Genomic DNA, 12,987 nt, shown 5'->3' with positions numbered 1-12,987 from the left:
TTAAAGGTTCATAACATAAAAATAACACTTATAATTATTATGAGAGAAATACAGCTTAAGGGAAATTTTTCCAAAAGTAAAAAATGTTGCTATTCTGAGATTTCTAAACATCTGACATTTCTAAATACCTTTCTTGGTGACTGAACCTTTAAGAATGGTTTCAATTTAATATGGACAAATGGATTATTGATAATGTTACATATTTTCTCTGCATGAGAGAAAATGTTATATATACACAGTTTTTTTTTTCCTTTTTTTTTCAATTGAGACAGGGTCTTGCCCTGTTGCTCAGGCTGGAGTGCAGTGGTGCAATCTCAAAATTTTGAGGCTGCAGCCTCAAAATCTGTCTACTTTATAGGTGTTGGTTTATATATATGAAACTTGCATGTGAGAATTTACCTGATTTCCAATGTTGTGATTTGGGGCATTGGGATCATTTTAAGATTAAGGTTTTTAATTATAAACACTGAAACCTGAAATACAAACATTAAGTCTCATTGTACCTTGCCTTTTGCTCTTTTACATGCACAATATTTTTGTGTTACCACTTAAATCTTTTGAAAGTAGAATTCATACTACATTTATAGAGATTGAGTGAGGCATTGTTTATGTTTTCTTTATACATTTCATTAACTTTTCATTCCTGCATTTTTTTTTTTTTTTTTTTTTTTTTTTTTTGAGACGGAGTCTCGCTCTGTCGCCCAGGCTGGAGTGCAGTGGCGCAATCTCGGCTCACTGCAAGCTCCGCCTCCCGGGTTCCCGCCATTCTCCTGCCTCAGCCTCTCCGAGTAGCTGAGACTACAGGCGCCCGCCACCACGCCCGGCTAATTTTTTTGTATTGTTTTTTTAGTAGAGACGGGGTTTCACCGTGGTCTCGATCTCCTGACCTTGTGATCCGCCCGCCTCGGCCTCCCAAAGTGCTGGGATTACAAGCGTGAGCCACCGCGCCCGGCCTTCATTCCTGCATTTCACACTGACCTTAGAGTTGTTTGTTTTTGTTTTTGTTTTGACATAGGCCCTCCCTCACTCTGTCACCCATGCAGGCTGTAGTGCACTGGTGTAATCATTGCTCACTGCATGTAGCCTTGAACTCCAGGGCTCAGTTGGTCCTCTCACCTCAGCCTCCCAAGTAGCTGGAGCTGCAGGCACATGCTGCCATCCCTGGCTAATTTTTTAAATATTTTTTAGAGACGGGGTCTCGCTGTGTTGCCCCGGCTGGTCTCAAACTCCTGACCTCAGACAATCCTCACACCTCAGCCTCCCAAAGCTCTGGGATTACAGGTGTGAGTCACCCCAAATGACCATGTAAGATATTTTTAATCACATAGAGACAGATGGTAGCCTTTTAAAACAAGATCAGGGATAGCAGTTTGATGATCAAGTTGCTAGCCCTCAATTTTTCTCATTAGTATCTCTTCCCTTACCTATTCAGTTAAACAAGACAGGGGCGATTTTCAAATAAATATCTGCAGGAACAGGAATACTTACGCTGAGCTTTACACCTGGACACAGCTAACAGTCCATTTAGGAGCAACTCTACTGGATTCTCCTTTATTTTGTAGAATTCTGGAGTTCCAAGGGAGTTCACTAGTATTCTGATACAGAAAGAAAGTCTGAGAAGGTTAAAGGAGTTGATCAAGGTCATAGATAATTCATAGTGGTTTGCTGGACGTCACATCCACGGTTGACTAAACATAGACACCACTCAGTTTTCCAGAAATGAATCTGTGGTTGCATCAGACAGTGGTTGGTGCAAGTAGAAGTATAACACCCCTCTTGGCTGGGCATGGTGGCTCACGCGTATCATCTCAGCACTTTGGGAGGCCGAGGCAGGATGATTGCTTGAGCCCTGGAGTTCAAGATCAGCCTGGGCAACATAATGATATCTCATCTCTACAGAGCGGTGGTCTGTTTGTAGAGGGGGTTTTCTCTAAAAAGAGGGGTTATCTCTATAATTTCTCTCATGTACATAGATGAATTTTTTTATCTTTTTCTACAGAAAATGAAAAAAATAGCTGGGTGTGGTGGTGCGCACCTGTGGTCCCAGCTACTTGGGACGCTGAGATGGGAGGATCACCTGAGCCCAGGAGGTAGAGGCTGCAGTGAGCTGTGAACACACCACTGCACTCCAGTCTGGGTGACAGAGTGAGACCCTATTTCAAAAACAACAAAAAAGATCCTTCTCCCCAAACCTGATGAATTAGAGCTAGGCCATGTAGGGCCTTTCACATTACATTAAGGATTTTGGTCTGTATCTTACAAGGAGTGAGAAGTCTCAAAGGAAAGGATTTAAGCAGAGGGTGAGATCAAATCTGTTTTTATAAAAATCAGTCTGTCCTCACTTTGAGAGAATGATGGGGCAGAAATAGTGAGATTAGACAAAGGTTGATAAGTTGGGGTTCTGTTGCAGAAGTCTAGCTTAGATCAGGTTGGTAGAGACCAATGTGGAAAAATTGAGAGGCTTAAGGGATATATAAACCAGTGGTTGAGGGAAGAAAGGAGTCCTGTGATGTGTTGATTTTGGAGTTACAGGGCCCAGTAAATAGTGGTGCCATTTTCTGAGACGTCCGATTTGTGGAGTGGAAGATCATGAATTGTTGTTAAGACCTGTTGTGTTTAAGAGTCTGTGAACAGTTAGTGACTTTTATGGAACCAGAGCTCAGAAGAGAGGTCAGGGCAAGAGATTGTGAATTTAATCAGGGCCATGGCTATGAATGAGCTTCCGCTGGGAAAGACTTTCGACTGAGTAGAGGCTGAATATGGTATAGAGAGAACAGGTATACTAAGTTACATACAGTGGATAGGTTAAAGGATGGAACAAATCTAGCTGTAATTTAGCCCTCTTCCTCTGCCTACCACATTCAGTATAGTCAACAAATTGTCAGGTAGAGAAAGTATGTTTTGAACAGAATTATTTCTTGAACTCTTGTGAGGGAATTATTACTCAACTCTTTGGAAATAGCTTCATTACAAAGAATGTAACATTTTCAGTCCATGAGATTTTGCCTGCATTTCATGCCAAACTTTGACCTGTTTTTGTGGCATAGTTAGGATCATATCTTGTCTTACAAGAAATTACAAATTTTCTTACAAATTCCGTGAAATCTCTACATCCTAGAGCTGTTAGGAACCTCCAATTGCTCAGCTGATACCTTCTTTACTCAATGTTTCATATAGTTTCTCAAATATTGCATGTTGAAATTGAACTCCAACCTTCCCTTCAGATTGTTTTTTCTCGTCTTTTTCATCAAGCCAGAAAGTTCAGGGCCACTTTAATTTTTATTTCTCCCTAATCACCCCCATCAAATCCACAACCAAATATGATCATTTCTACCCCCAAAATGTATCTGCAGCCTGTCTGCTGCCCTCTGCCGTCAGCCCAGCTGCCACCATTGCTTACTGCAATTGCCAAAGCGTACTCCCTTTTCTCCCCTGCTTTCCTTTTTGCTGCCCTTTTTTGAGCCATTCTCCACACAGTTATTTAGGTATTTTCTTAAAAGAAACTAGATCATTTTGCTCCCTTGCTCAAAACCCTTATATGATTTCTTTTGGTACTTAAGATAAAATTCAAGATCATTTTCTTGGTTTACAAAGCCCAGCATATGTTGATCCCTGTCCACCCTGCCAGCTTCACACTTCACTGGTGCTGCTCCCTGCCCAAGAATGCTCCCATCCCTGTCCTTCACTTGGCCAACTCTATTCATCCTTCAGATGTAAGCTTCAATGCCAGTTTTCAAAGACGACTTGGCCAAATCTCTCTTTTCAGACATGTTGCTCCTTCTTGGCTTGGTCAAGGAAGGCCTTTCTTTAGAGCTGATCCTAAATGACAGAAGAAGCAGCCCATGAAAAACCTGAGGCTACTGCCTTCCAAACCACAAGACTCAATTGCTAAAGCTTTTGGAGAAGAGGATCTGTACACAGAACCAAATAATTCAAAGATTTTTTAATCAGACAAGGCATGCGTTGCAGGAAGCGAATCTCTACAAGTTTAGATGCTGTTGGCTTGGCTTAACAATGGATTTGTTAGGGCTCAGTGACTCCAGCACACGTGGTGCCCCATACTTGGTTTCCTTTGGGGCAGGATGCATCCTAGAGTACAAAAAGTGTGAATTTCAAGGTCAGTGAAACATGAACCCAAATATCAGTTCTCTCACTTATTAGCTGTCAAACTTGGACAACATATTTCTTTGCCTTGAGCCAGTCTCTAACCTGGCAGGCTGTGGTGAAGATTTAATAACATATCATTTATAAGACACTTAGCACAAAGCAAATGCCTAAAATGATTGTGATCATCATTTGCTTACATTATTTATCCTTAGGATAAAGTTATCAAATTACCAAATTTTAAGACTGCTTTACGTATGATAAATGCAAACTTTTGAAAAGAAACAGTTGAACACATTGACCAGAATTCCTTGATGCCTTCTTGTGAAGGTAAGAAGAGAAAAATGATTCTATATGTTTGAGGCAAAGGTAAATATATAGAGAATATAGTTTCCTTTAGTTTTTATTTGATCTTTTTATTCCCTCTAAGGAGATGGTCTCGAAGAATGTGGAAAACTTCAGAAGCAGAATAAGACACACTTTCATTGACACATGGAGACCTTTACAGCTTTGTTTACCCAGTGATTTTTTCAAAGCCCTAGATAACAAAATATCAAGAGTGGAATTGGGAGGCAGCCTTCCATACTGAAGACCTAGAGTAAAATCTTAGGTCAGAGTGATTCCACACAGACAAATGTTAGTTTGGCCCACAAAGGAAAAGGAGTGTGTTCCTATTTGATTTCTGTCACCAAATGTTTTACATTTTAATCTTGTCATAGGTTTTGGATTAAAAACTTGTTACATTCTTCATCATACTAAAATAAATTTTTACGTGCAAGCAGACTAATTCAGCAGATTTATTTAGCTTTTCCCTGATCTGGACGGAGCAATGGTACATTTTTTACTTCCATGAAGAACTTGTCCAAAGCACCAAATATAAAGATAATTGTTTGCTTTTGTTGGTTTATTTTCTCCTTCCCTTTTTTCTAGGATTATGACAGTTTTTTTGAATCCAAGGAAAGCAACACAGTCTTTTCATTTTTAGGCCTGAAACCACGGTTGGCATCAAAGGTAGGTAAATCTTTTCTTATTCTTGTTTTAGAATTCATCTGTTTTGAATTTTTCTTAGAGATGTAGAGTGACGGTATTAGGGGAGTGCATATACAGTTTCTTAGATTTGGGGGTTTTGCTTCTTCTGATGCATAATTAGAGACTACCCAGTGTTAAAACATACGACAGAAGCTAGTTTTGTGTTTTTCCCCCCAATTTTTCAATTGTTGCTATAAATTAGAATATTACCTTATTTTTAATTTATACCCCATTCTTCCAAGAATTTAAGGTAGCAAAAACTAGTAGGTGCTTTCTGTTTAAAATTGCAAATTTTTTTACTTTACATTTTTTTAAATAGCAGACTCAGAGTCATATTTAAAGGTGTTTTAAATTTACTTTCATTGGAGAAGAGATGGTCTATAATAATAAATGGTCAACCTTGAAAAAAATCTTCAATTCCTTAATCAAAATATTTTGAAGCCACTTTATTAAGTCATATGTCTTTTAGAAAACATAAAGGAGCCAATATTTTCTCATGTTTAGAACTAGAAATGATGTGTGTTATCACAACTTTATTAAGCTTGTAGATTCACTTTCAAAAAAGAAAGAACATTTCTTTATTAAGTAAAGTACTATTTTGATATTATTTCTACTTTGAAAACACACATTTTCTTTCTCATTATGAAAGTAGCCTAGACTCCTTTTTTTGAATTGGGAAAATATTAAAAAATGGTAAAACAAAGAATTAAAATCACCATCCAGAGCTAACCACATTGACATTTTTGTGTATTTCCTTGCAGTCTTTATATACATAGTAATTGAGGTTTTGAGTGTTTCAAATTGAGACTGAATTCTAATATGTCTATTTTTAACACAACTGAAATAAAAGTACATTTCCTAGAACTTTAATGTCTGAAAATAATAGGTCTTTTGAGGCTACCCAGGATTTGTACCATCTCTGGCATACATGTAGGAGGAAGGCAGGGACCCTCAATAACATAAATTATACACCAGCATCTGCAGTGCATAGCCAATGTGAAATCTTGCTTTGTTTTTACATCAGTAAGTCCACAGATGGTTGTGGGTGGTTTCCATGCACATGTTTTAAGCAGAGGCAAAACCCACGCATACCGTATTTAAAGGTTCTTAAAACTACTTTTATAAAGATGGAACATTTGAATACTTGTTAGGAAAATTAGAGTATTTTTATAAGGTATTTCATCCAGAGATATTAAAAGTCCAGATTTATCTTCAAAGAACTGGAAAAAACTAGGATGGGGTAGTCTAATGGATACATAAATCCAGCGGGCATCATTGTCTGTGCAAAAACCTTTTAAAAAATACTGTTTATTCCCATTTTCCCCAAATATGTAAATTCTTTAGAGACTGTGGGCTGATTTTTTTATTCTTCAAAGAAATGTATTTTCTCACCAGTTTCTCAGGAAACCTATGATGTATGAAATACACATTCTCACATAGTTTGTGGCCATAGTATTAAAGTTGATCTTGGTGTCACTAAAGTTAACTTGATTTCAGGGGACCATCCCAAAGGTAGTGAGGGCCCTGGACACTGCCCCCATTCAGCCCACCGTTTTCAGGGACCTAAATCAGTTGTACCTGGGCAGGAGTATCTGGCACCAGAGCAGATGTCCATAGCACAAGGTCTGTGCCACTCTCCGTGAACCATTTAGGGCTTTAAAGGCTAGGAGTAACTCATACTTCATCGTTGTATGAGAGAAGTGAAAATGTCTTCAAGAACAATTTAGCATTTTTTCTCTTCTAATCTTCTATTTTTCACCTTGTTAGTGATTCATCATACAGTCTACAGTCTAAGGCTTTGACTGAGTGTTCACAGATTTAATGTACTAAAAGATGAAAGCCCTCTTTTCTCTTTTCCTTTCCTACTCCCTGTGTAGTATACACACATAAAAAATACAGCAAGAAAGCCTATCAGGAAACATAAAGACATCATTAGCACCTATAATTGCTCTTACATGGTAGGAGAGGACACTCACGGGCCCAACAGGCCCAGGTGCAGTGTAGGCTCTGACTGGGCTGCCCTCCATAGTGGGAGGGGCAAAGGTAGGTTAGAGGTCTCTAGATGGTGTCCTGCAGGCCACATTGGCACTGGATATGTTGTTTGTCCTGTGAAGAGTTTTTTAAAGTATGTAAATGTTAGATGGTATGGAATCCCTGGTGGGGGTGGTGGGGGGATCTCAGTTTCCCTTGTGGTTGGCTGGAACCCACAGTGGCTGGCCCATCATGATAGCCAACTAATTCTGAGAAAGGGAGGCCATTTCACCAATACTTTTTAGGTAGAAAACCGTCAAAGTTAAAATTTAGTAGACTCCAAGAAGGGCCTGTCATAGAAGATTATACTTTCAGATCCCTAGCTTTCAGGGGTGATATCCAAAGTAGGTAACAACCGGTCAACACTGGGTGCTGACTGGCCAGAGTTTGAGCAGGCCACAGAGGCCCCCTGTGCCAGATGTCAGCTCCTTATCCATTGGCTCAAGGGGGAAGGTGTGCAGGGGTGGCAGTCGCGAAATCGGGGCAGCGACTTTACTAACAGATATGGTTGTACTAGAGTGGTTCTTCGTCTTAGGTTGCTATTAACGGGCATCTGTGCAGGCCCTCTGAGCAAGGTAACCCCCCACCCAGCCACACACAAGTGGAACAGTACCTCTGAGAGGAATCTCAGTAGGTCATTGAAAACATGCAGCTTTCTTTCCACTTTTGTATTTGGCAGGTCGGGTGGGTGTGATTTAAATCTGGGCTCTGATGCTGAAACCCAGGATTTTCTCTTATCAATAACATGGAGGTGATCTGTTATGATTTCCAACATCTCTGTTCCTGACATTTAAAAAAACCCCTGCCAAGGGTGAATTTTCTTGTCGATGTAATGCAATAACTGACCTTTTTTTTTTTTTTTTTTAATAGGCAGAACCTTAGAGAAGAAGAGTGGAAGATGACGGAGATGCATTTTGAGGCACCCCCTGGTACTCAGTACGCACATGCTTACCTAATGCATCACTGTGACAAAAGCCACACGCATTATCAGTAACTTTGCTTGCCACAGAAAAGGTGTTTTTGAAAGATGTGGCTATAATGAGAATTGCATGATTGCTTTCAACCAAATCAGGTGGTGGATTTTTTTTTTCTTATTCTATTTGCCTGCAGTTGCCTCACTCACCTGGAAATACCGTCACCTGTTACAGGTGTACTTTCTTAATGACTGAAAGATAAGTGGGTAGCACCGTCAGAGAGAAAATGTTGGATCTGCCCTAGGTTATAGTAGATGCCGGAATTGTGTAAACCCACTTCTCTTTAAGCTGCCTGGATTGCAGCTTTGAAATTTGTCTGCCAAGTTGTTAGAATCTTTGAATCAGAAGGAAAGAAAGCAGCTCTGGCTGACAAAGTGTGTTGAAGATTTTTGCTGCAGAATCAGTTACAAACATCACGGTTCCCATGCTTTGTAATAACACCTGGTGAAAAAGTTAGATATTCTAGACTTGTTTTAGTAATGGAAACTCTTACCCCTGCATATTATCCAGGCTCCTACAGATGTTTCCAGAAATCCCAGTTGTAACATCAAGTAATCAGAACTAAGTTACTGGGATGACAATAATTGCTATTTGAAATATATGCTTCTTTATTTCTTGCAAGGGGCAGGTTTCACCCAAATGCCTAAGACTGCTTGAAAGATATATTTTAAGTGGTGCACTAATTAGTAAATTTATAGGAAAATTGTCTGATGAGTATCTGAAGGCATTTTCAGCTCTAGCAATTTATTTATAATACATAAGTTCATATATTTTTTAATGCAGCTCCCCTAACAGACAGCTGCTGCTTCTATTTTGTGAAGGGACTATATTTTTGAGAAAGGAAAATCTCAGTTAGATATATTTTATGAACCCTTGATTAGACATATTAAAATATGCCAATATTGTAGTAAAATTCAATTTTTCCTTTTGTTACTTTTCATTTGCCTCTAACTTTGCTTGCTCATATTTCTGGCCAATGTATAGCCTCATATTTTTCAGAGTAATACAGATACATGTTCTCATTCCGTATATGAGCACAAGTAAGTTTTCAGAGCAACATGTATGAGGAAGAGAATAACCCGGAATTGTACTTGTCAAGAAAAATCTATACTCCTATTGGAGTGGATGCTGATAAACATCGAACGTATCTACTTCATTAAAGCAGAGGCTATTTTTCTGCATTCTTGTCCCTATAACAGGGATGCTTAATTTTTTTTTTAAACTTAAAGAGTTTTAAATTGCCAAACATGGGAACAGCCTTGAAAAGGATAAATTTTCAGAGGGCTGCCTAAAATATTTTATTTCTAGCATCCTGATTCTGGACTTTTCATTATAATTCTGAGCAGGAAATTTATAAGAAATTGAAAGAGCAGAAAAATTACAGACTTGTCATATGTGCCCAGCACTCTGCCCCATGCCTTGCTAAATGTAGACTAAAGAACTTGTTGAAAGCTCAGGCTGAAATCCCAACCTGAGATTTGTAGTCCAGGATTACAACCAGAAGGAAAGTATGACAGATTTCTACTTAACTAGAATGGACACATGATCCACAGTTTTCTCTTCAAGGGAAGCTGTTGTCAAATTATAGATATTACTGGTTAGTTAGTTGTCATTAAGTAAGATCCAGGTCAAATTCCATTTGACAAATCCCAGGGACTATCCAGGAATTTTTTTTTTAACTGGATATTGTGTCTGAGTATGTGAGTCTTCTGATAAAACTTAGAATTTCTTTTTAAGCAGTTGTAAAAATTGTCATGTTGTAATTCATTACTCAGCTAACATTTAGTCTACTCTTGCTAGTGAGTGCCAAGAACCAACTTGGTAAGGTTGAGGCTTTGCAAGTTAACTGCTGGGGCTATAGGATCAATACCATACTTGCTAGACAAAGCTACCCAGATTTGTCTTATATTACAATTTTTGAGTTAACCATAGTATGCCTATTATGATTATAGTAAACAGACTAGTGGGTAGTAATGCTAAATTACCATCACAGTTATGTACCATCTCCCCACCCCATTTTTTTTTTTTTTTTGATCAGCAAAGAAATACAGGAGACCAGTCTCGAGTGGTGCTGTGCTTGTTATGAGTGAGGCAGCAGCACAGTATGTGGCATTTACGTGGTACCCAGGCTCCACGGAGTACTGAGATGTTGCCCTTTGGGACCACACTTAGTTCAGAGAATATGGGGTCCTTACTTGTATTCTTTTATCAGCTGGTTTCGAAACATATAATAATGATTTTCTTGCTCCCTTCTTTAACTAGCTGCCTTTGGATTTTGATAATCATAGTCTTAAAATACTAGGAAAGAAGTGGATGGGAATTGTAGGCATAGATTTCACATCAAGGGCATTTCAAGACAGAATTTTACTTCCTGTAGTAAGCTTGTTGGAGCAAAGGAAATGTGCTGCTAAAGATCAACTTATGCCATTTTAAAATTAGACAAAATATGGAGTGCCATCCTGCTAGGTGTGTACAGACCAGAAGAGAATTTAGTTGGGAAAATACTTGTTTTTCCAAATTCTGGTGTTTTATTACAGTCAAAGAAGAGGAAAGCAAGGTATTTTCTCACCTCAGACTCTAATATATTCTAGATTTGTTTCTGTTTTATAGGTTTAATTCAATACCTCCACATAGATGTTTTTATATTACATGAATTTAATAATAAACTAAACTTTTTTCTGTCTCCCGTTACTGAAAAGTACCAAAGCTTCTTTCTGTTTTGTTTGATTTTACTATAGGGTTTTGCTTTTTCTAGAGATACTTTTCATTTAACAGCTTTTGTTAAGTGTCAGGCTCCACTTTGCTCCGTATAATTATTGTTTTCAGATTTCAACTTGTATGTGTTTGTCTCTTAAAGCATTGGTGAGATCACATATTTTATATTCAGCATAAAGGAGAATAAAGTCCAGAAAACACATATTCTGAAAATGGAGTGTTTGTTCCCTACCATTTTTCACACCTCTCTTAATCTTAGTTCTGTTTAGTTGAGAGGCTGTGATTTTACTCTTGCCTGTGAACCTCATGCATGAAAGCAGCACATTAAATTGTAAAAATACAAACAGATCGTGTGATCATTCAAGGAGCCAGACATGAGGTCCTGCACGAGGGTGTTGGGAGGACACCACAGATTGATCTCAGACAGTGATCAGGACTGAGGATGGAGTTAAATCACTCAGCCCCTGGGTTGGGTGGGGTGGTTCAAATGGATGATTGATCTGAGTACACTGAAGCCACAGGCTGGTGGCCATGTTCCCCGAACTGGGTGCAGAAGACAAGGGCAGAATGGCTGCGGCCCCTGTTACCTTTGTAGCAGCCACATCAGAAAGCAGAAGAAAACAATATTTCTGAAGGCATTGTCTGAGGTCGATCTCAGCACTGAACGATTTCAAGCCCTGCGCACCAGAACAGAAGGAGGGTGGAGGAAGGGATCAGAGGGAACAAGCTGTAGGTTTGCAGAAATGTGTGAAACCAAAATGATCACTGCCTACTTGTGATTCAAGCCTTCTTCAGAGTTTTCCTAGTTCTTCTAGAAATACATGTCAGGTTTGTTTGTTCATCCTTTCTGTCAGCATAGATCAAGCCCCTAAAATGTGGTAAGTATTGTCAGAGCAGGACAATATCTCTACTCTCAAGTATGAGGGGAATAGAAACAAAACAGCAGTTTTAGCCAGGGTTCAATGATAGAGTGGAGGTAAATTAAGAGCCTCCAGGCTGTGATTCACCATTTGAGACATTATACATAATTTTTTTTGTTATAAGCCATTTGAATTTAAAAAAAAATTAATACATGCAATGGAATATAGATATGTATATACACATATAATATATATGCTAAAGTATAAAGAGTAATAATAATGACGATAAACAAACCCCTGTGTGCCTACCACCCACCTTATTGCCTTTCCTTTGAGGTACCGTGTGCTCTTTCCTGAACCCATCTCTATGCCTGTCAGATAGAGGGAGCCCCTATACTGAACTTCGTGTTGACCATAGCCCTCTTGTCTTTCATCACTTTATCTCCATGTATGTATCCTTAAAGAATAGTAAATGGAATTAAACTGAATGTATTCTTCTGGCACCTCCTTTTTATGTTCATTGCCATCGGAGTTTTTTCACTGCTAAATATTATTCCGTTATGAATATATCACATGTGTTCTCTAGCTGGTGCTTATTGAACTGCATCTTTGTTTGAAATAGAAAAAGGTAATTTTGCTGTGAATATTCTTTTATGTGACTTCTGGTATACATACTCAAGAATGGATGTATACCTTGAATAGAATTGCTGGTTTATACAATAAAAGCACATCATCAGTTTTAATAGATAGGGCCAAATTGCTTTCCAAAGTACTAATTTATGCTCCCCACCAGTATACTAGAATTTGCAGGACTCTAAATCTTTGCCAGTGTTTGAGATTGTCAGAGCTGCATTTTTGCCAGGCTGGGGAGTATAAAATGTTACCTCATTGTGGTTTCATTTTGTAAATTTTTTATTAGTAGTAAGTTGAACATGTTTTATTATGGGAATTCTTATTTCTTTTTCTTGGCAATCCCTCTTCATGTCTTTTGCCTTTCCTCCTATTCAGTTGTGTTTTAATGATTAATTTTTAAAGTTTCTTTATATTTAATATTTAATTGGTCAACATTTATTTAATCATTAAAGTGAAGAGAAACCAGATTTAGAGTAGAAAACTTTTCTGAGGCCATTTCCAGAAATATGCTAAGCATGTGAATCTTTGTTCTATTTGGAGAAAATAAAGTTAAATACATATATATTTTTTTTTTCTCGTGTGCTATTTTTTACCGTCAGCATATCAGCCAACAGCTGACTTCGGGAACTCCTCTGTGCTCT

At 38.4% G+C, this 12,987-nt stretch overlaps 1 protein-coding gene across 2 annotated transcripts in view; it reads left to right on the top strand.

Moving 5' to 3' along the window:
* The window catches only part of SH3BGRL2 (SH3 domain binding glutamate rich protein like 2), a 77,050-nt gene extending 64,140 nt beyond the window's left edge, over nt 1-12,910 (top strand). For both annotated transcript variants that reach the window (XM_055274186.2, XM_063637850.1), the window contains exons 3-4: nt 5,035-5,115; nt 8,035-12,910. In XM_055274186.2, the coding sequence (XP_055130161.1) occupies nt 5,035-5,115; nt 8,035-8,046 (93 nt within the window). In that variant the 3' untranslated portion in view covers nt 8,047-12,910. The remainder of the gene's footprint in view (nt 1-5,034; nt 5,116-8,034) is intronic.
* The last annotated feature ends 77 nt before the right edge of the window (nt 12,911-12,987 follow it).

Source organism: Symphalangus syndactylus, chromosome 4 (genome assembly GCF_028878055.3).
Source record: "Symphalangus syndactylus isolate Jambi chromosome 4, NHGRI_mSymSyn1-v2.1_pri, whole genome shotgun sequence".
Lineage (NCBI taxonomy): Eukaryota > Metazoa > Chordata > Mammalia > Primates > Hylobatidae > Symphalangus > Symphalangus syndactylus.
Note: the sequence above shows the minus strand (reverse complement) of the source record. Positions and strands in the feature narration are given on the sequence as shown.